Source organism: Rhamphochromis longiceps, linkage group LG6 (assembly GCF_057381845.1).
Source record: "Rhamphochromis longiceps isolate RC_006_pf linkage group LG6, R_longiceps_female_GT1.1, whole genome shotgun sequence".
In the NCBI taxonomy this organism is placed as follows: Eukaryota; Metazoa; Chordata; class Actinopteri; order Cichliformes; family Cichlidae; genus Rhamphochromis; species Rhamphochromis longiceps.
The window spans coordinates 2,941,582-2,963,738 of NC_140562.1; the positions used below are offsets into that span (position 1 = coordinate 2,941,582).

The following is a 22,157-nucleotide window of genomic DNA, read 5'->3' on the forward strand; positions in this document are numbered from 1 at the left end:
AAATTCTAACTGCATTTAGGACGTTTTTTACTCACTTTATGTCTCTTCCACGATGTTATTTCTCTCTCCAACAGCATAGGTTACAATTACATTAGCATGACCAATTATGCAGATTAGGCGATGACGTCATTTGGCGACTTCTAGCAACTTTTAGGACAGCCAATAGCGATTTTCCTTACTGAGGAGTTGGCAACACTGACAGCAGCAGCAGACCCATGCTTGGCCTCCAGACCCTGTGTTACTCGCGTGTGTGCTCCTGAGGATTGCTGAGCTTCTGTATGTAGTGTGTAGTTTAGAGTCACGTGTAAATAGTCACTGAAGCCGAAGGGTGAGCTGCCTTGTTATTTTCTGTATTATTTTCTCCTGTTTATTCAGTTGGGGCATTTGTCTTTGGTTTGTTCTTTTTATCACGTAGGGTTCAGGTAGCACCCCCTTGACTGGTTTTGTTTGTTATTTTGGCCTTTGTTCAGCCCGGAGTCACGCTTCAGTTTAGGCACAATAAACCACTTTCACATCTAAATCGGCTGTGGTGTGGTTTTGGGGACCAGGGCGGGGTCACTCTTCTTTCAGCTTATGCTTCGTTCCTGTACCCCTCGACAGGGGCGTAACAGTAGGTGGTAGAAGAGGTTTGTCATGTTTGAGTCTGAGACCAGTTTGCACCATGATTGTTCTGGTCCGTGTCAGACTCTTCATAACCAAACCACGTCCGTGCTACAGAGGTGGCCCCTCGGTTACCAATAAGGTCCTCGATTTGTTTGGACTGGTCCTTCTGTTTGTCATCATTTCAGTTTATTTTGAAAAATCTCAACAGGATCTTAAGCTTTATTGTGAAAGGTTTATGTGGAAAATAAACAAGAGGACGGCGGAGCCTCATGCTGGGTTTACCGTCGTTGTTGCTAACGACAACATGTAAAAACAGGCGCTTGTCCGTCCGTAGTGTGGTTATATTAAATATAAGAGAAACAGAGAACGTTAAGAAATGAATGTAGCCACTACAGCGACCATCAGGACCATGATATTGCTGTAAACACTTTATTGTGTGACACCATGAAACAAACGACAGTGTAAAATGAAACGACGTTTTTATATCGCCATCAGAGACATAGCGTCCTGTCTTACAGCCCTGCCTGGGTGCTGATTTTGGTTCTACGACTGGAGATGTAACTTCAACCTTTTCTATTCAGCCTCCTGAAAATGTTTCAAGCATCTTTTTGTAAACTACGATTTGTTTTATCATAAAGTTATTATTTTAGACGCCATGAAACAAAATGCTATGTTGACGTGTTTTTTTACAAATCATACATCTATAACACCACAGCGTCTGGCTTACAGACGACGCCTGCACGGGGGCATACACAAACCAGCAGAGCGAGAACCAGGACACTGGACCTGACCAATCAGAGGAGGCCTGGCTGCCTGCTTTTACAGAAACACACACAGATGTGGAAGCAAACAGAGCTTCACTCTGCTTTACAGCTCTGCTGTAACGGCTAGCTGACACACTGCCCTGATTCCAATGTTGAGTATCATGTGGGAGGAGTGTAAATTTCACTCGTGTAAAAACAACGACTGTAGTCGCCACAGATTTACTTTCCATTCTGTCCAGCACAAAGCGGCCTTCCAGTGTCTCTGCACCTTTCACACAAATGCAGCTCATTTACCCTCCCAGGTCTCTGCGTTGTAAACGTCAGCGTGGCTCTTTTGTTGGTGTGTTTTCAGGTTTCTTATCCAGGCAAATCCCCTGCCACACACCCCACAGGTGTACGGTTTCTCCCCAGTGTGGACTCTCTGGTGTTTTCTCAGGTTCCCGGCCTCTGAGAACATCTTCCCGCATGTGGAGCAGCTGAAAGGCTTCTCCCCTGTGTGGACACGCTGGTGTATCTCCACTTTCTTGGGCCGGTTAAAAGCTTTGCCGCAGTAGCTGCAGGCAAACAGTCTTTCCCTGCCAGTGCGCGGGAACGCTTTGCTGCCGTCAGTGAAGGGCCGGGGCAAGGAAAACACGTTGTCATAGCGATTCCAGCCATTAACACCGGAAGAAGTTGACGGCAAATCGACGGCCGCCATCGAGTACGAACACGACGGACTCGTTCCTTCCACGTCAACATTTGAGGGCTCGTCAAAAAACTCCCCGACCAACGAGTGACCGGTTTTATCGATGTCACACAAGACGTCAAACTTTGAGTCGCTGCTGCCATCGTCGACGTACCGGTGTGGGATCGCCACTTCCTGCAGCGAGTCTCTGCCTTCAACAGAAGCAGTGAGTTCACACTTAAGAGGAGAGGAGCCACTGACCTCCACTCCCCTGCTGCCGGTAAGCTTCGTCCTGCACGCCTGGCTCTGCGACTGGGATCGAGTAGACACGGACTGGGCGTCCTGGTCCTCGGGGCCAGGCATCTGACCTTCAGCTCCATGAGGGACACACTCCATCAGCCCTTCAAACACAGAAAGAAAACTCAGTTTACCATTACACTCAATTAGTAGAGCACTATTCTATAATGCTAACTGCTATTTAAGTACTGGCTGTAACACGTGTGGATACGCAGCTCTGCACACTCTCAGGGAAAACAGGGAGACGACTTTCAGAGTCACAGATGTAGAACGAGGCACAACAACGTTTCTCCAAAGTCTCTAACAGATACCGTTGGCTGCTGCCGTCACAGAGTCGCCACGGAAGCTTTCTGTCGGATGGCCTTCCTCACCGGGCCAAAGAAAGAACCAGCAATCATTCCCTTTGTGAGTGACTCCATTAACCACCACACTGTGAAACCTCCTCTGAGGTCTCTAATATGTTAAATAGATTCTTGTATGAAAATATTTTAGCAGATCTGCACAGAGTCTGACTGGCAGCATATTGATTGTTGGGCGGTCACACCGCCCATCGTTACTGAAGCAGCGTGGGCTCAAACCTGACAGAGGAGCCTGGAGAACTGAAGACCACATCGATATCTGAGCTTACAGCCTAAGACCAGAAACTACTGCTGTTTGAGCTCTCTGCAGTTTCACAACACAACACATCAAATCTCAGAAATAAGAGACGACTTTCTTACCACGACGGTCTAAGCAGGATATAAAATATGCAAGGAAATGTCCACCGACTCTCACATGTGAACTTTACCTGCCCCTGCTCATCATCACACTCGGTGTGGGAGGAGTCACAGCTGTTATGAAGCAACATGGCTGTAACAGCGTGTCCTGTTTGGCTTTGCATTGTTTTAATGTTTTTAATATACGAGCTGTTCTACAGTGTTTTAACTCTTTCATGGTCAAACATGTTTCATATCCAAACAAACAGCTTTAGAGGATATGAAACCCTGCTGTGCTCTGTTCTACCTGCAGCACTCATGTCCTGAAATATGTGAACCTCTCTGTTGTAGAAATTATAAAAACTCCTCAATGCATTGTTTTTGCTTGGATGCATTTGATGCAGAGCGCAGCTTGTAAGCACGCTGCTTAGAGCTGCAGTTTACATTTGTGCCTAAAAGCAGACCTGCTGTAGGAGCGTACAACAACACGCAACCGCACAGCAAACCTGAGAGCAGCCACACGCTCGCTCTGTGTGAGGCTAACACACACACTCTGATCTGATGCAGCAGATCTGAGCTTTTTGTTCCTCCTCTTCATGTAAAACTCCTCCAGGAGGACAGAGCACCGTCTTCATGGCACCGTCTTCATGTCCGAGTTTAGGCTGTACGAGTACAGTCAGAGCTACAAATGTGTACGATGTGAGCCTACCTACTCTACAAATGTAAAGCTTTGCCTTCTGAGGACTTGAGTGCTTCAATCCAAACACAAATGTGACCAAGAAACTATTTTACTGACACCTACATCCTAACCTGAATACTGTCTGTGCACACCAGCGTCTAAACCTACAGGTCACACCTGTCACTCACTAACACACTTATTTACTCATTTAGGACGTTTTCTTTAAAAAGTATCATTTTAATGACACATAAAAGGGTTCAGTTGTGCAGATGTTGTACAGATGTTGTACAGATGTTGCATCCAGTTAAATGACAGTAGTGATTTGTTCACCATGACAGACCTGTGTGCCGTCTCTTTGGATGGGTTAGTATTGTTATTATCTGATCACGGTCACTCTGAGTGCTCTCCCAGTGGGAATCCCCACACGCTCAGCTGTGTGTCTGTGTTGGGACCACTCATGCTTTATGTCCACGGTCAACTTCAGAATTACCAACTAACCTAACATGCATGTGTGTGGACTGTGGGAGGAGCAAACCCACAGAAAAAAGCCGAGCCTTGTTCCTCTGAGGCGACGCCTCCAACCACGTGCATGTGCGGTTTAAACTACGACCGATTTGATGGAAGGTGTTAAGATTTTTAAACTGCAGCACGGCATGTTGCGTGGAAATGTCCCAGTGTCAGTACTCGTCCACTCAGCAGCCTTAGTGTTTCTGTCTGTACTCACCATCATCTCCTATAAGTGACGTACTCTGCTCCGCTTCATCTCGAGACGTGGCTGCCTGCACCTTCTCCTCTTTCACCAGCACTGCCTCCGGCTCCACCAGCTCCACATCTGGAGACTGCACAGCAACACGGAATCGTCTCTCAGTCAGCCAATAGCAGCTTCACACAGCAGCGTGCACATACGCTAACCTGTGATGATGTGCCTACCTTACTGTGCATGCTTTCAGACAGGATCAGTTCACCGGTTGCGTCTCCGCTGGGCCACAGAAGCACCTCCCTCTGCTGGTCAAACACGTCACCTACACGACAGAAAAGCAGCTGTCTTCAAATGCCGATGTTATTCTCATGTTTGGCTCACATATTACACTATTGGAAGTGAACGCTAACACGGCTCTGTGTCAGTGTAAATAGATCCCGCCCCTCCGTCCCTATAGGGCAGTAATGGCAGAGCCCACCTGTTTATTTTAACCATGATGTGGGTGTGACGGTGTGTTTGACAGGCACAAGTTACTTATTTTACTGTGTTCAGCTGTATCAGCATTTTACCAGAGAAACTTTATTTTATTCAATATTTCAATGTTACAGTTGAAGTATTTTGAGAACATGCATCCATAATATTCATCTTCCTGTTTCCCCATCATCCCTGTTATTAACCTCTGTCTCTCTTCCACAGCATGTCTTTATCCTGTTGCAGCAGATGGCCCCGCCCTCCCTGAGCCTGGTTCTGCTGGAGGTTTCTTCCTGTTAAAAGGGAATTTTTTCCTTCCCACTGTCGCCAAAGTGCTGCTCATAGGGGGTCATATGATTGTTGGGTTTTCTCTGCATCTACTGTACAATATAAAGCACCTTGAGGCGACTGTTGTTGTGATTTGGCGCTGTGTAAATAAAACTGAATTAGAAAACAAACAAAAAAAAGAGTCTTATTATGTAATACTATGTTTTTTTGCTAAACATTTGTTTCAGTTTGATTTTGTCTAAAATGTGATGTGTACATTGCTGGGGATTTTTGTGCACGTGCCATGCATTCACACTCAAACATCAGCTGGCGTTCTGCATAAATCACGTGTTTGATTATTCCTGCCATTTAAACTGTGTACACTTCCTGATCCAAGTGAAAGTGTTGAGCTGTTCCTCTCCATCTCAAACACACTTTCAGATGCTAACCTGCAGCACGGCCAACACTATGTGATTAATAAAGTGTCACATTGTGATATAATGGCATTTACATTCTCTAATGCACAGAACGATGACACAAACGCGTCAGCCTCAGAGGCAGATTTATTTCAAAGGATCTACGTCAACGTTCTCCTGACGGCACTTCGCATGACACGCACAACCGTGGAAACAACAAAGCCCTGTTTAACCACCTGAGGCAAAAAGACAGCGTGGAGTGCAGGCTATGAAGCTGGAGATACTAGCAGCCACTAATGTGCCACCCAAATGTAAATAAAGGACTCCACCGAGCGTCACTCGAGCGACGTGGTTACTCAAGTGTTTTGCCAAGTATTTGATTCAAATGGTGGGAACCAGAGACTTTAAACAGCTGGTTAGAAAGCTTAAAAAGGTTACATCATGGTTGGTTTATGTTGAGCAGTCATTTTATAGAGCAACAAAATCTGACTAACTGATAGCTCATGGAGAAGGGCTGGGATTCAGTTTGCACTTCTTCCACATCGATTTCAAACTGGATCAGGACGGGGGCAGAGATATACATCGTTTACGTGATCAAAACAGCAACCAAGCGAGCAACCCAGGTAGAATCGGAGCGGTCAGCCTCCGTTTCTACCTGAATCACTTTGAAGTCTCTGTGCTGGTTTCCATCTTTGCTCTGTGCTCAGACCTAAACACTAAGACAAAGATCACATGTGTGTCCTCATTAGGACAGAGGTTCGTGTTGGTGTCACTTGGGACCAAAGCTCTGTGTAGCACCAACAGATTACAACACACATCTATGCCAGGCACTGCAGGGGGACACTAGAGTCCTCTGCTGTCATATCCATGTAACGAGGGCTGGCCAAATGACCGTCTGTGTGACCATCTTCTCGTCTCCTCTGCTGTTTGTAGTCTCTTCCCACCTGCACCTCTTTTTCAACTGATTCAGGGCTCTAGAGTGCGACCAAATTTCTCAAACAAAAAATCCTAGGTCACACAGGTGAGACCAGCCAGTCCCCACAACACTGAAAGTCTCCATGCGGTCAACAACAGACACACATTATGCCCATATCATGGTCTAACCAATCAAAGATAGTCTCTGATTGGCCATGGTCCAGATATTCCTGTAGGCCTATGTGTGTGTGTGTACGTTTGAAAGTGCAGGCGGATACAGAGAGGTGAGCAGCCTCGGCCTGACAGCAGCAGATGTAGCTGTGGGTAATGAGAAAAGATGAAAAGAAGAAAAAGGCCAAATCACAGGAGTTGGCCATCTGAGGGCCATGTGACTGCAATGGAGGACAGTCCATAAGATATCAAGCTGTGCCGACACCGAGATGTTCAGTTTGAAGCCCGTGAGACACTTTGAGGTCCTTTTAGATTTTCTTTTCATTGAATGTCTTGAGATGTTTTGAGGTTAAATTTCAGCTCAGTGAAGCGCTTTAAGCACTTTGTCAGTAACTTGTGTTTCTTGTAGAACTGAGCTCCAAATAAAGAACTTAATCATTTACAAATCAATATTGTCTGTATGGACAGCAATTTTTTTAAGTCAACATGTAAAACTGCGGTGTTAAGTGATGCAGTTGCACCTATCTTCTGTCCTGGTGCAGCTAAGAAAAACCGTTAGGCGCACCAGTGCAACCGTGGGAAGCCTTAGTCAGAGCCCTGTGACGTGTCTGAAATCACAGCGCAGGGTGACAAACATGAACCAAGATCGCGTTTGTCCCAAAGCCAAGAACGGGAGGCTCATTGTCACAAGGTACAAATAAGCTGAAAACAGCCGATCAGAAAAGAAGATGGGGTTATATGTAAATGCAGATTTGATGTAGGAGGCTTCTACATGTGCTCTGTAATGTACCGGTATAACAGCTGATGGGCGGAGACGTTCATTTCATCGAGTCTCGATGAAGAGGTTTCTGAGTTTGCATGAATGAACCAGAGATGCTCGTGTGTCCACTTTGTGCCCTCTCTGCACACCGGAAAAACGAGCTAGGCACACTGTAGCCCCGGCTCTATCCAGGGCCCAGACTTTTTACAACATAATAAACGTGTGAGTGAAGAAAGCCTGATGTGGTTTCAGACTGGACTCTTCTTACTGCTCGGATTATTCGTGCTGACCGTACCGGCGGGGGTGGAGGGCTCTCGGGGCCTGTCGCTGCCGTTTATCTGCACCCTCGGCCGGCTGCTGTTCAGGGCACTCTCCCGGAGCCTTCTCTCGGCATTTCCCCGGGCCATCTTCAGCTCCAGCAGGTGTAGTTTCCTCTTCAGGGCCTTGTTCTCTCTCTGGCACTGAGACATCTGCAACCTCACCACCGCGTAGTCGTCGTCAACCAGCTTACAGATTTCCGCCACCGCTGCGTTTGCTAGGACCTCCATGATGGAGGCCAGCTGGGTCTGGAAGGCCAGGCGGTTGGACATGGCTGTTAGCCGCTGGCTGCTCGGTCTTTGCTCTTTCACTGCTCGAGTAGGACTAAGAAACTACTGGAGGTCGTTCACAGCATTGCAGCACAGCTAGCAGGTAAACACTAGCACCTCACCGCTAAAGTGCATCTCCTGTTTGACGGCGGCTCACAGCCAGTTTGCCGTAACAGCGCCACCCTCTGTTCCGGAGGATGTAATGCTGCTCGTAGCTCGGTGGCACTAAAGCTCCAACTTGTTCAGATGTGTGTTTGTCACCAGATCACCTGATTTAGCTACGACTCTGAATTTGTCTAATTCTGTAACAGCGGCTAAAATAACAGAGAAACATCAGACTGTGGCTGGATAACAATATCTCAATATCTTTTATAATCTCAGGTATGAGTGTACTGTATGACACAACTTCATTTCATCTGGCTGTGCTGATAGTTTTAAAAACAACTTGTCCAGCCACACATAAAGATACAGCAGCAACCTTCCTGTTAGTAAGTGATCTCTGCCTCCTGAGCTACAGCCACACCTACTGCTAAGCACAACACCTTCTGCTGTCATGTTTTTATCTATTAAATTATAAAAAATAATGATAACTGGGTGTGTATGCAAATGTAATCATTACAATTGTGGAACACTGAGACACGCACAAAGATCTAACTGCTGTCGTCTCGTACATAAAGCAGAATGTCTCCACAGAGAGGATGTGCAGGTAAACGGTGGTTCGGGTCAAGTCAGTGTAGCCACCTCTGAAGTGACAGCTCTGGAACATACAAATGACAAAGTGACAGCACACAGCAGAAATGATGAGCACAGCATGGCGAGGTTCACTGCAAACCTCCTACATATTTAATGACATCAACACTGAAACATGTCATGAAAGAATACTCGAAGGCAAAGTATTTGTTTTAGCTGCTACAGCCGATTACAGTCAGACACCAACACACACTAACACGACTCTGATATATATGTTTCACTTTACATCTTTTTACAGTCCTGTGATGTGTTGAAATGTGGACAATGAATGTCTGACATTAAAAGATTCATCTTCAGGCATGGACCTGGAAAAAGCTTCTCCAGTCAGGCTCTGCATCCAAAAATAATAATAACAATAATCCAAATGTAATGCCCTCTCTTCACAACAGCTTATTACATTTCCATCAATTCAATATGAATGTGAAGTGCACACACATAAATGTAGTCAGCACAACGAGGAGCTGCGAGCTTGGGCAACAAGATGTGTTTCAACAAAGTGCCAACACGTCAGAGTCACTGCACAGGTCTGAGAAGGCCACTCGTCCACGATACTGTCATGATGACGCTGATACAGAGAGCATGGAATCAAACCGCGACTCCAGTTTTTCCCTTCTAACAAAGGGGAACCTTTAAAGTGCTTCAACGGAAGAGTCTGGAATTTTTTTACAACAACACTACTCAGTTTGTTATAGCTTTTGTAATCGTGCAGCAACATGGACTCCTAGCCGCTGCACAGCTGTGGTATCCTAGCCTTCCTGCAGCAGCCCGCCCCTCGCAGCTCCTCCCATCAAACCAGGACACGCGTCTTCTTCATATCAGCTAAAATAAGATGAAACCCACTGTCCCGCTACAACGTGCCTTCTATGTCCACTTTTCCTTTCGACTGTTCACCTTATCCGGGCCATAAAGACCTCTGATTGGAACTCTGGACTTTGGAAAGCAGAGCCCAGAAAAGGACCGTCAAAGAGATCGAGGCGATTATCCCAACAGGACTGAGGAAAGCTGCAGCCCATCCACGGGACGAGAGTCAGCGCCGTGAATGCTGCCAGTCCTGACTCTGTGAATCGCACTCGTGGTCAGCGATCAATGTTCATGACAATTTGCATATTAATGTTTATGAAACGGAGCTAGTGGTGCTCGTGTCAGCTGTGCTGTGTGCACGGTGGGAAAGCTGCAGCCTGACCCGGATGGGCCGTGAAACGTTTCTCCCAAACAAAGCGCAGCATCCACACAAACACAGACAACGTTCTGGGATTTCCCTTCTTGGTTCTTGAGACATAACTAAGGTACTGTTACTGTGCCACATGTAGCACACTCTCTGTGTGCAGGATTGACTAATGTTCATTATGTTAATAATACATTCAAACATGAATTTGGCATATTGAGAGTCCCATTAATGACCGATGTTCTGATGTTAGACTAAAGAAAGTGCTCTGTGTTTGCAAACTTTATCAACCAATATTTAATGGATGGAATAAAGTCCACTCTTCTAAATAGAGCGATCACCTTCAACAGATGTGCAGATGCTGTTTGCCATCACTGCTTTATGTACATAGCACCAGGTAACAACAGTTAGGTGGAGAGTCTGCGCAGCAAAAGTCAGACTTTCTGTTGTCATTGCTACTTACAGCTGCTGACAGCATGAAATACAACATGCTGGAATCAGCAGCCGTGTCGCTGCCACTACACTGCACTGTCAGCTTCCAGCTTCATCTAGTCATGAACACCGATGTTTGATAAAAGCATGAGCCAAACTGGTACACAGTCATGCTCCTTGGGCCACGAGATTAAAATAGAGGTTCTGCCCTTTTATTTGCTCTCGACATCGCGGTTTTATTAAGGAGGGGTTTTCGTCACAGCTCACTCGAACGAGTTCTCAGAGTTTATTGTTAGACTCAGAGTTTAGTCTCAGAGTTTAGTCTCAGAGTTTAGTCTCAGTTTAGTCTCAGAGTCTAGTCTCAGAGTTTAGTCTCAGAGTCTAGTCTCAGAGTTTAGTCTCAGAGTTTAGTCTCAGTTTAGTCTCAGAGTCTAGTCTCAGAGTCTATCACAAACTCACCTGTGTGACCGTGTCTCACTGTCAAACCACCAATATGAAGACAGTGTGGGGTAGACCAACCGAAGAACTGATTTAGGACAAACATTTACTCTGAACGTCATCATGACATCACCTCATCTACGCTCAAGCTACCATCTTTAAATGTTCACCATTCAGAGTCCAGAGTGTATCAGATGTTGCTACAGCATTCATGCTACAGGCCACACTGAGACTGTTGCCGGTGTCTGCGGACGCTACACATCTGGCTGAAGGACTGGCCGCAGCGCGAGCAGCTGTAGGGTTTCTCCTGTGTGTGAACTGTACGGTGCCTCTTCAGATGGCTCGATGAGATGAAACTCTTCCCGCACAGCGTGCATCGATAACGCCTCTCACCGGTGTGGATGAGGAGGTGAACCCGCAGGTTGTTGGGCTGGGCAAAACCCTTCCCACAGTGAGGGCAAGTGTAAGGTCTTTCCCCGGTGTGCACCCGCTGGTGCAACTCCAGGCCAGCCGTGCTGGGGAACACACGTCCGCACACAGCGCACGCCACCGGCTCTTTTGCGGCGGCGGTGCTGCTCCTGTAAGGCCGCCTCTGGCTGCTGGCAGTGCCAGTGGGAGCTGTCGGAGGAGGGGGAGGGGGCGGAGGTGGAGGGGGTGCAGCTACTACGGCGGCGGCAGCAGCAGCCATGTCGAAGGAGGCAGCAAAAGCAGCCATCTCGTGAGCGCCGCCTGTAAAGAGCATAGTCGGGGGGCCGTCGAGACTTTCTCCCCCTCCCTGTGAGGGGAAGGAGGCAGAAGGGTGCCCGCTGTCCGTGTTCCCCAAACCCAGCTGTGCTACTGCATAGGCTGCTCCCAGATGGCTGACACGCTCCTGCATCCAGGCCAGATCCAGGCCCAGGCTGTTGAGGCGGTCGCAGCTCGACTCATCAGAGGCTATAGTGGCCGACAGCTGAGAGGGATGAAGGTCATCTTCTGTGAGCTCATCTGTCTGGACCTCTGGCTTCAGAGCCATATCAGGTAGGCTCCCCGAAGGGTCCCTGCGAGCCGCTTCGGAGGCATGGACCCCCTCAGTGTTGCCTACGGGCTTAGCAGCCTTACGTTTTGCTCGAGGCCTGCAGGTCAGGTCCATCGTGGCATCAGCAGGAGAGGAGGACAGCTGTGATGTGGAGGATGTGAGGCTGCTGACGCTGGTGTCGAGGACAGTGTCAGCAGGGGGGCTTTCCTCGCTGGGCTCCAAAGCTGTAGAAGGACAGACAGTAACACTGAAACCATGTGAGCAGCCAACAAAACACTGATGTAACTGTGTGGGGGCCACACTCACCTGCAGAGAGGCCACACTCCGCCCTTATGTTAACCTCCACCTTCACGTCCAAGTTGCAGTCATCTCTCTCCTCTTTTTCCTGCTTCACCAGTGTCAACATCTTGGCTTCCTCCTGCTGAGAAAAGACAAACGAGTCTCACAGTTTCAGCTACTGCATCAATCATTTCTGTCCCACACAGCAGCCAAGACGCTGCGGACGCTGAAGGAAGACATTCAAGACTTTTTGCATCCAAAATAGAAATAACTGCACGTGTGCACACTGTGAGTGGAACCAGCTTCCAGTTTGGATTCAGGAGACAGACACTATCTCTACTTTCAAGATTAGGCTTCAAACTTTCCTTTTTGCTAAAGCATATAGTTAGTGCTGGACCAGGTGACCCTGAATCCTCCCTTAGTTATGCTGCAATAGACGTAGGCTGCCGGGGATTCCCATGATGCACTGGGTGTTTCTTCTTCACTCACTATGTGTTAATAGACCTCTCTGCACTGAATCCTTAGTTGTTATCCATCTCTGTCTCTCTTCCACAGCATGTCTTTATCCTGTCTTCCTCCACTCACCCCTAACTGGTCTCAGGTGGCGGCTCCACCCTGAGCCTGGTTCTGCTGGAGGTTTCTTCCTGTTAAAAGGGAGTTTTTCCTTCCCACTGTCGCCAAAGTGCTTGCTCATTGTTGTGATTTCTCTGTGTCATTGTAGAGTCGACCTCACAGTATAAAGCACCTTGAGGTGACTGTTGCTGTGATTTGGAGCTGTATAAATAAAGCAGAATTTGAACCCAAACCATGAGCTTTTTCTAATTCAGTTTATGTTGTATTCCTAACTCCAACTGTTCCTTTTTAGGGCCTAAACCAATAGAACCCTTTAAAGATCCTGAACCTAACAAAGTAATGTTTTTAGAGTGAATAACATATGAAACATATGTTAGAGGGTGGACTCAGACACATCTGAGTCTAACCTTAGGATGTGGACCTTTTCTTTGTCACACGGTCACAGATCAACACTGACGAAAATAATGTTGGATTCTTGTATTAACAAAAACAGATTGATCTTGGATTAGAGGTTCACAAAGTGCAGAGAGCTGAGGTTATATAACGTGCTAGCCTAGTGCACGATTCATCTTTACCTTTGAAACTGGATGAAAGGGTTTGCCTTCAGAAAGAGCCAGAGGAGGGGGTGCCAGGGGCTGATGGTCATCAGGTCCTGAAAAATAACACAGGACATTGAACATGTGCTCCCCCACGTGTTTCAGCTGTGTGTCACGCAGCCACATTATCAGACAGACACGCCACGCATCCCCACGTCTGATGTCTATGATCTGCCGTCATATTTGACGCACGGCGAGCTGTACCGTGTGGCAGCAGAAACTCGGCACACCTGGCAGTGTTTCCACTCTTCTCCAGTTTTGCTGCGCCTGTGTGAGCAGTGGCTTCCTGTTCTTCTGCTGCTGTAGCACATCTGTTTGATGTGCTGTGCACTCAGCCCCGCTCTTCTGCATACCTCGGTTGTAACGAGCTCTGATTTGCTCTAACATCAACTACACCTTTTCACCCGGAGAACTCACTGGATATTCTGCCTTTTGCTGAACTCCACAGGTGGCTGTGCAGGAAGAGCCCAGCAGATCAGCAGGTGCATGTTACACCAACCAGCATTTGAGGACACCTGAATCAGGTTTGCTGGGACAAAACATGCGAGCCATCTTTTACCATGCTCTTCATGGGAGACAGGACGAATTTCTCCGACTAGCACACGGGGCGGGATGCAGCAGTATAATCATTACTGAGCTCACAGCTGGATGGGTGGATGTGCAGGGTGTCCCGCTCCCCTACCTTTGGGCGGCCTAAAATGAGCCGTGTGATGCTCCTCGCGCTGACTCCGTCTCCTCATCCTCCTCTCACAGCTCCGCATCTTCACGTCCATGTCTCGCAGCCTCTGCCGCAGGGCTCGGTTCTCCTTCTCGCTCTTCTCCCGCTCCTGCTCCATCTGAGAGCGCAGCGCCGCGTAACCGTCGTCCACCAGTTTGCAAATTTCGGCTACCGCCGAGTTGGCCAGCATCTCTATGATGGAGGCGATCTGCGCTTGGAAGCCGACGCAGTCCGCCATCGTGGCCCGCGCTGTCGGAGTGCACGGACAGATGCGCGCGGCAGACGCTGCGGTGCACGGGCGTCAGGAGATCCGCGCACTGATGTGTGGCCGAAGACATGCACAGGCTCCCCGTCGGCCTCCTGGGCGCTGTCAGGTGGGAGTCGCCTGCTGATGACGTCAGTTTGTTGTTTAGTATCATGTCGCAGGCTGCCGCCCCACATGTGACAGCATCAGGTCACAAAAATAACCACGTGTGTGTGTGTGTGTGTGTGTGTGTGTGTGTGTGTGTGTGTGTGTGTGTTAAAGACACAGACCTTAATCATCAGGCGTTCTGAGGTCTAAATCCTGACAGGAAGTGTTACCATGGCACTCCTGTGCAAGATGCAGGTGCGTGTGTGCTGTGGAGGGGCTGTGATGGCTCATCACACACACGCGGGTCACCTCTGCAGCGTCTCATGCTGCTACACAAGTCTGCCATCTGTAATCCAGTTTGAGATCCTTCCCAGACGCCTTAACGCCCACTCACCTCATGGGCCATCTAACCTCAGGAAATCACATGATAGGGCGGTGCCAGGTTTCACAGTGGGTTCACCTGAAACCTTGGCTGTATCCCAATTCAGGGTCTGCAGCCTTAAAGCTGCATTTTAAGGCCGATTATATGGGCTCAAAATGTGGTCATAACAAGGGCGTAGATTGTCATGGGCGGAAGGGACACGTCCCCACCAATATCCAGCGATTACTGAATTGTCCCCACCAATAATTTGATCTCTTCGAGTAAAGAAAAACAAACCCGATAGAAAGAAAAACGATCTGTCAGCGTCTCATTCACCCAGCGGTGCAGAAAGAGTTAAATCACGTCCTCTACTGGAGTCCTACGTCATGTGACAAATATGGCCAATGTGATTGGCTGAGCCTTTCAGGGAGCTCTGTTCAGTTTCAGCAGCGGCAAACCTGCGCTGCGAGGAGGAGAGGAGGACGGCAGCAAAGAGGAAGAAGCTGGATATAAGAAAGTGTTTTTCAAAGAAACCTGTGAGTCACTTAAAGCCAAGTTCACTCATAAAATGTGTCACAATAACGTTACAGGCCATGCTAGGCTTTGGCCCACATCAGTCTGAAACTGTACGTAACCATGAATAACGTGTTGCCATGTCCACCAGGAGAGACCGGACAGTATAGATGTAAAACCAATATGCCAGCAGTTTATCTCAGTTAGTGAGAGGAGCAGGCCTGTGTTTGGCTGCTTCACATAGTGGACATTGAGTTGTTGTGTGGGGCATGTAGTCCATGTCTGTTGCTGTAACAGTAGCTCATGTTTAGAATAAAAGATCGCAGCTCACTGAGTTAATCGGGGCAATAGTGCCTCAAACGTTGCATCATTTTGCTGAGAGATCTGTTACTTTGTGGTCATCTTAGACGAGTAGTTTTATGGACAAAAACCAGCAGGTCACTCAGTGTTCCCTTAGTGCTGATGTGTCAGAGATGTTGGTGTACTATAACTGAAGTAATGTTGTTAAGTCCTTAAAGTCATATTCTTTTATTGTCATGACTGTATTTGAAGCTATTTTTATTTTTGTATGATACCTGATTTATATGGAATATGGCTGAAGTAAACTAAAGCCTGAAATACTCAGTCATTTGTTTAATAGTACTTTAACATTATATAATTCACATATAAAACTATGAATTGTAATTTTAAATGGTTTAAAAGCACGTAGAATAGCATATGTAGGCAAGTATATTTCTCCTTTTTTGTTAATCAAGAAGGAAAAACAAAAAACAAAAACAGGGCAGGGTTCGGTGGTTGAATCATCCGTCCCCACCAATGCCCAAACCAAATCTACGCTCTTGGGTCATAAATATTTTGTACATGTAAATCAGGATTTGTATGTGTAAAAAGAATTTGTGTGTGGACTTAGCCAAAAAACCCTGCAAGTTACAAGTACGAATTTTAACCTTCCTTTCATCTGATTGGTCAATGTCATGTCAATCACAAATGTAACAATCCAATCAGAGAACAGATGGGTTTGGCTGTCGAGGGGCGCTTTTTTTGAACTGCAGGTCTTTGAAAGGAATAAATGCCCCTTTACATGCCAACCCAGCGTTTTCCTTCATCACCACCAATGACTGTAATAAAGATGGATGACGTGACAGCGTCCCAAAAATGAAGCCAAAACGTCTCTATCGCCCCCTGGTGTCTGGCTGCAGTATAGGTCATAAACCCCGCCTCCTCTATGTTAGCGGATGGGACTGTGGTCAGACTAAAATAAATTAATTCTCCTAAGAAAAACTTTTTCCAAAGATTCTTTCTTTTGTTATCAATAGTTCTCATCACGCTGATTGATGTCCAATGAGTCTCCTCTCCCATAAGTTTGATTCTAATTCCTACCGCGGTGATGTTAAATTGGGGTGAAACGTTATCATAGCAGCTTTGACTGGCAGCTGCAGAAGTGGAGGTGGAGCGGCCGAAGAGTAAACTGTTAAAAGTAAGTACTGAATATTATGTCACTTATTTATGTGCAAATGTTTAATAATGAGGAACATTAAAACATTCCTGTTGGCCACATGTCGGCAAAGTTATGTGACATTAGCGATGTTTGTACTTTCAGCGTTTACTTGGTTTTAAAGCCTTTAAAATATAATACAATAGTCGACCTTAATCTTACAGAGAATCTGATGATTTTGTGGATAATTAAAGTCAGTCATATATCCACAAACACAACAGGCTGAAAGTCAGTGATGCTGCTCGGTTTGCAGTCCTGAACATCACGGCACAAGCAGGATTCACTGCACTGTTAATGTGAGCTGTGTTATATTGCTGCCTCTGTTCGGTGGTGTCGAGCCAAACGCACTTTAACGTGTGTTTGAACGAGCTGACGGTTCACTCGTTAAGCTGAAAGAAAGATGCTTTAATCACAGCAGTCACACATGTGTCCACTGCACCATCTGGAACTCTTCTTGTTTACACTCGTAATAACACAAACACTAAATCCTCCTGTTTGTAGCAGTGTGTACACCTGAGACTGTCACCTGTCTGTCTGTCCTGCACTCTCTCTCTGTTTCTTTCTCTCTGATTGTGGAATAAAAGTATGAACATGTGTTTATAAGTTCAAATTCAAATTCAAATTTTATTTGTCACGTACACAGTCATACACAGTACGATATGTAGTGAAATGCTTGGACAACTGCTCGTGACCTAAAGAAAACAAAAAAGGAAAAGGCTATGAATAAGATAGGAAATAAATATGAAAAATTAAAAAGGGTAAATTTAACTAGGAAGGAATAAAATATAAATTAAGGTTAAAAATGAAATAACTGTACAACACAAATTAGAATGAAGGGTAAATTTAACTGGGAAGAATAAGATAAAATATATAAATTAAAGTTGAAAATAAAATAACTGTACAACAAAATACACAATATAGAACTATATAAGAATGTATGAAGAAATATAAATAAATATATACACAATAACAGCAGCGTGATTTAAGTGATGAAGTGAAACCAAAGTCCAGAAAGTCCAGTGTGTGTGTAAGAACCATATGTGTGGGTCAGTACTGTGTGGTGGTGTGATTGAGAGACCGTATCGCCTGCGGGAAGAAGCTCCTCCTCAGTCTCTCTGTGTTGGTCTTCAGGGAGCGGAATCGCTTTCCTGACCTCAACAGAGAGAACAGTCTGTTGTTGGGATGGCTGAGGTCCTTCACGATCTTCCTGGCCTTGGTCCAGCACCGCCTGCTGTAGATTGAGTGCAGGTCAGGGAGCTCGGAGCGGATGGTGCGCTCAGCTGACCGCACAACCCTCTGTAGAGCTCGTCTGTCCTGCATGGTGCTGTTCCCGAACCAGGTTAAGATGTTTCCCGCCAGGATGCTCTCTATGGTGCAGGAGTAAAAGTTCCTGAGCACCTTGGAGGGCAGTTGGAAGTCTCTCAAGCGTCTGAGGTGGTAGAGACGCTGTCGGGCCTTTTTCACCACGGTGTTGATGTGACAGGACCATGACAGGTCCTGTGTGATGTGAACTCCGAGGTATTTGAAGCTGTCCACTCTCTCCACTGGGCACTCGTTGATGACGGGGGTCTGGTAGTTCCTCTCCTGCTTAGTGCTGAAGTCCACTATCAGCTCCTTTGTCTTACTGACGTTTAGAAGGAGGTTGTTCCTCTGGCACCAGTACTCCAGATTCCTAATCTCCTTCAGGTAGGCCGTCTCGTTGTTATCAGAGATCAGGCCCACCACGACGGTGTCGTCAGCAAACTTGATGATGGTGGTGGAGCTGGTAGTGGCCACGCAGTCATATGTGTACAAAGAGTACAGCAGGGGGCTCAGAACACACCCCTGGGGGGCTCCAGTGCTGAGAGTGGTGGAGGCTGAGACATGTCCGCCCATCCTTACTGCCTGTGGTCTGCCAGTTAGGAAGTTGGAGATCCACTGACACATAGATGAGCTGAGTCCCAGATGCTCCAGCTTGGTGGTGAGTGTGGAGGGAATTATGGTATTAAATGCAGAGCTGTAGTCTATGAAGAGCATTTTAACATAATTCCCCCTTCTAGTGTCCAAGTGAGTGAGTGATGTGTGGAGGAGATGAGAGATGGCATCGTCTGTGGAACGATTTGGACGGTAAGCAAACTGTAGTGGGTCCAGTGTGTCTGGTAGTGAAGAAATGATGAAGTCTCTGACCAGGCGTTCAAAGCACTTCATCACTACTGAGGTGAGGGCTACAGGGCGATAGTCATTGAGAGAAGCAGGGTGGGGTTTCTTCGGGACAGGAACAATGATGGACTCCTTGAAGCAAGTTACACTTGTGTTTGAATCCTGCAGCTTATCACACATTTGATTTCCATGTGTGACGACTGCAAGTGTCCAGAGTGAGGACAGACTGAGGGACCCACTGCTGCACATCATCTGTGAGGCTTTGCAGCCCTGATGATCCACCAGGACAAACTCAGCAGTGTGTGAGGAAGAGCCAGCAGCAGCTGACAGATGGAGAGAATAGACAGACTGTTCCCTGTTTGTGAAGGACTGCTAGTATAGAGCGTTATTACATTTATTGCTAATGCAGTCATATGGCACACTGACTTTTGAGGAAAGTTTAGATGCACTCATCATCAGAAAGGTTGCCGACCCCTGCTCTGGGGTGAACTGCAGCTCCATGACCTGGAAGACTTGCTGTAATCGATGAAACCATGAATTCTGCTCTCTACCAGAAAGTCCTGAGGTAGAAAGTCTGACCATCATTCACAGAGTCACCTTTGAACGTGTCAGGAAAACTAAATGAAGGCTGTTTTCTGTCACAGTGGCCGGGTCACCCCAGAGTGTATTAGGAACACCTGGTGATGACGATCTGAAGGCTACACCCTGTCAGTAAATAGCCCATTGGTGTTGAGTCACATACTGGTTCACACACAGTCCACACACTACATCGGTGAAAGACTGGTGCAAAGACAGCTGCACTGCAAAAGAAGCATTATCGCTCCGAACACACCAAGCGAGAGCCAGACCCCTGCTCCTGACTGCTGCTCGGACTCGATAAGTTGTCCATCTGCTGCATCTGCGACCACGATGGCCATGTTAGCTGGACCTGGGAGTCCACTGTTTCTATGGCAACAGGAGAGGCGTTGAACCCCACACCTCCGGCTGATGATGTCAGCACTCAGCTCTGCTGAGAGGTGCTCCCTCGTCTCCACCTCCTACCCACGACCCACCACGTCTGTCAGCCCCACGTGGCAGCAAGCCGACTGCAGCGCCGTCAAGCTTCGCAGCAGAGCTCCACTCTGAGCCATCTTGGAACCTGGTGGAAAACCAGAGGCTGGCTTTGAACTGATTTGGTTGACTGATGCAATTTTGAGTTTAGAACAGGATGCTGCTCCGTAAGGCAAGGCAAGTTTATTTGTATAGCACAATTCAACAACAAGGTGATTCAAAGTGCTTTACAGAGACATTAGAAACAAAAACAAATAAAAAGCATGATTTAAAATTGATTAAAACAAGCAAATAAACTAACTAACTAACTAATTAACAAACAAACAACAAACAACAGTATATAAAATCAAAACAGATAAAATCAGAACAGTAGATAAAATCAGTAGTTAAATGTAAGTTTTGAAATTTAAGCTTAAAGTGTGGATTTGGTGCTTTATTCAAATGCAGCTGAGAACAGGTGAGTCTTCAACCTGGATTTAAATAAACTGAGTGTTTCAGCTGATCTGAGGCTTTCTGGGAGTTTGTTCCAGATATAAGGAGCATAAAAGCTGAATGCAGCTTCTCCGTGTCTGGTTCTGACTCTGGGAACTGATAAAAGACCGGATCCAGATGACCTGAGGGATCTGGAAGGTTCATACTGGGTCAGGAGGTCATTGATGTATTTTGGTCCTAAACCATTCAGAGCTTTATAGACCAGCATCAGAACTTTAAAGTCTATCCTCTGACGGACAGGCAGCCAGTGTAAAGACCTCAGAGCTGGACTGATGTGGTCCACTTTTTTGGTCTTAGTGAGGACTCGAGCAGCAGAGTTCTGAATGAGCTGTAGTTGTCTGACTGATTTTTTAGGTAGACCTGTAAAGATGCTGTTACAGTAATCAAGCCTACTAAAGATGAATGCATGGACTAGTTTTTCCAGGTCCTGTTGAGACATCAGATCTTTTATCCTTGAAATATTCTTGAGGTGATAGTAAGCTGACTTTGTTATTGTCTTAATGTGTTTTTCTAAGTTTAGGTCTGCATCCATCACTACACCCAAATTTCTCGCCTGGTTTGTGGTTTTTAGATGTATAGATTGAAGTTCTCTGGTGACCTGTAATCGTTTTTCTTTGGCGCAAAAGACTATTACCTCAGTTTTGTTTTTGTTTAGTTGGAGAAAATTGTGGCACAACCAGTCATTAATTTCCTCAATGCATTTACCAAGAGCCTGTACAGGGCCTCGGTCTCCTGGTGACATTGTGTCCTGATGTCCTCCTGCCAATCCAGCTGCCCCTGGGAGGGACTGTTTCCCTGGAGTGGAGCCTGAGGAGCCCACAGCAAAGAAACAGGATTAGAAACGGCATTTTTCAGGTTAATACCTGACAAGTTTCTCCTTTTCACCTTCAGTGAGACGCCAAAGTGCTTTGTTAACTGATCTGGATACTTTTTTAGTCTCAGCCTTACATTTCCAGTGCGCCGGTACAACGTCTGCAAGTTCTGAACACTCGAACAGTCTCTAGGTTTCATGATAGTTTCATTCAGACAGAATATGAACCATAGGATAGGATGTTCCACAGCAGCGTGCATGCTCACCCAAACTGTCCCAGCTCTCACACAGGCACTAAGACTGAAATCAAGTGTGGAGTTTTTGCCTACAGCTGAGAGTCCTATGATGAAAAATACACATTATTCTGGGTGTATGTTAGTCTTGAGTGTGTTAGAGCTCAGCCACCCTGGCACTGGATGATACTCTCTCCTGGCTCAGTCCCACACACCGTGCTGCTGAGTACTAACGATGAAGCTTCAGGTACCATCACCTCTCTGGGATCTGTGTTTCCTGACTCGGGTTTTTACCACAATCATTTGTAATGTAATGAATTCTTCAAATATTGGTTTCTTACAGACATCGTGGTGCCACTGGCTGCTCTGTTCGTCTATGCAGTGACCAGGGCCGATGGTTAGTCGGTGAACAGCCTTCGTGGGGTTGGCAGCACGTGAAACAATGTAAGTGAGAAACAGATGATACCTTGGACCTGATCCACGTCTTCCTCCGGGATCTGAGAGCTGCTCGTGTTATTCAGACTCCCCTGACCCTGGAAAGAGGAGGGAGGCGTTTAGCTGACACAGAGAAGCCAGGGGGCGCTCACACAGTGGGGGGGGGGGTCATGACAGGCTGTGGACGTCAACTGACGTCAACATGGCTGTGACATGAACCGTGCTTTCACAGCACCATCACATCTCATACTTGTATTTGACTCGGTGCAGTCCTAACGGCAGGGCTGTGGGGGACAGTACACCTGCACAGCCCTGGAGCAG

At 46.8% G+C, this 22,157-nt stretch overlaps 3 protein-coding genes across 8 annotated transcripts in view; all 3 read right to left on the reverse strand.

Moving 5' to 3' along the window:
• Positions 1 to 8,268, reverse strand: part of LOC146667261 (uncharacterized) — a 29,973-nt gene extending 21,705 nt beyond the window's left edge. Inside the window, exons 1-4 of one of the 3 annotated variants that reach the window (XM_085408925.1) lie at positions 7,671 to 8,268; positions 4,633 to 4,724; positions 4,427 to 4,541; positions 2,293 to 2,432 (exon numbers count right to left, since the gene is read on the reverse strand). In XM_085408925.1, coding sequence (XP_085265051.1) covers positions 2,293 to 2,432; positions 4,427 to 4,541; positions 4,633 to 4,724; positions 7,671 to 7,992 — 669 coding nt within the window. In that variant the 5' untranslated portion in view covers positions 7,993 to 8,268. The remainder of the gene's footprint in view (positions 1 to 2,292; positions 2,433 to 4,426; positions 4,542 to 4,632; positions 4,725 to 7,670) is intronic. The other 2 variants (XM_085408924.1, XM_085408926.1) reach the window with 2 other exon arrangements.
• A 303-nt stretch (positions 8,269 to 8,571) lies between these two features.
• LOC146667262 (uncharacterized) lies at positions 8,572 to 15,081 on the reverse strand. Of its 3 annotated transcripts, none has more exons than XM_085408932.1 (5): positions 14,490 to 15,081; positions 13,920 to 14,340; positions 13,217 to 13,293; positions 12,096 to 12,210; positions 8,573 to 12,013 (listed from the first exon to the last, which is right to left on the reverse strand). In XM_085408932.1, exons 2-5 carry the CDS (start codon positions 14,191 to 14,193, stop codon positions 10,989 to 10,991), a joined length of 1,491 nt encoding a protein of 496 aa, XP_085265058.1. In that variant the 5' UTR covers positions 14,194 to 14,340; positions 14,490 to 15,081; the 3' UTR covers positions 8,573 to 10,988. The 3 variants fall into 3 exon arrangements, with proteins under 3 accessions (XP_085265059.1, XP_085265058.1, XP_085265057.1); XM_085408931.1 differs by having other exon boundaries at positions 13,920 to 14,343; XM_085408933.1 differs by lacking the exon at positions 14,490 to 15,081 and having other exon boundaries at positions 8,572 to 12,013; positions 12,096 to 12,207; positions 13,920 to 14,470.
• A 4,884-nt stretch (positions 15,082 to 19,965) lies between these two features.
• The window catches only part of LOC146667263 (uncharacterized), a 10,261-nt gene continuing 8,069 nt past the window's right edge, over positions 19,966 to 22,157 (reverse strand). The window contains exons 3-4 of one of the 2 annotated variants that reach the window (XM_085408929.1): positions 21,868 to 21,934; positions 19,966 to 21,164 (exon numbers count right to left, since the gene is read on the reverse strand). In XM_085408929.1, coding sequence (XP_085265055.1) covers positions 20,299 to 21,164; positions 21,868 to 21,934 — 933 coding nt within the window. In that variant the 3' untranslated portion in view covers positions 19,966 to 20,298. The remainder of the gene's footprint in view (positions 21,165 to 21,867; positions 21,935 to 22,157) is intronic. The other variant, XM_085408927.1, reaches the window with a different exon arrangement.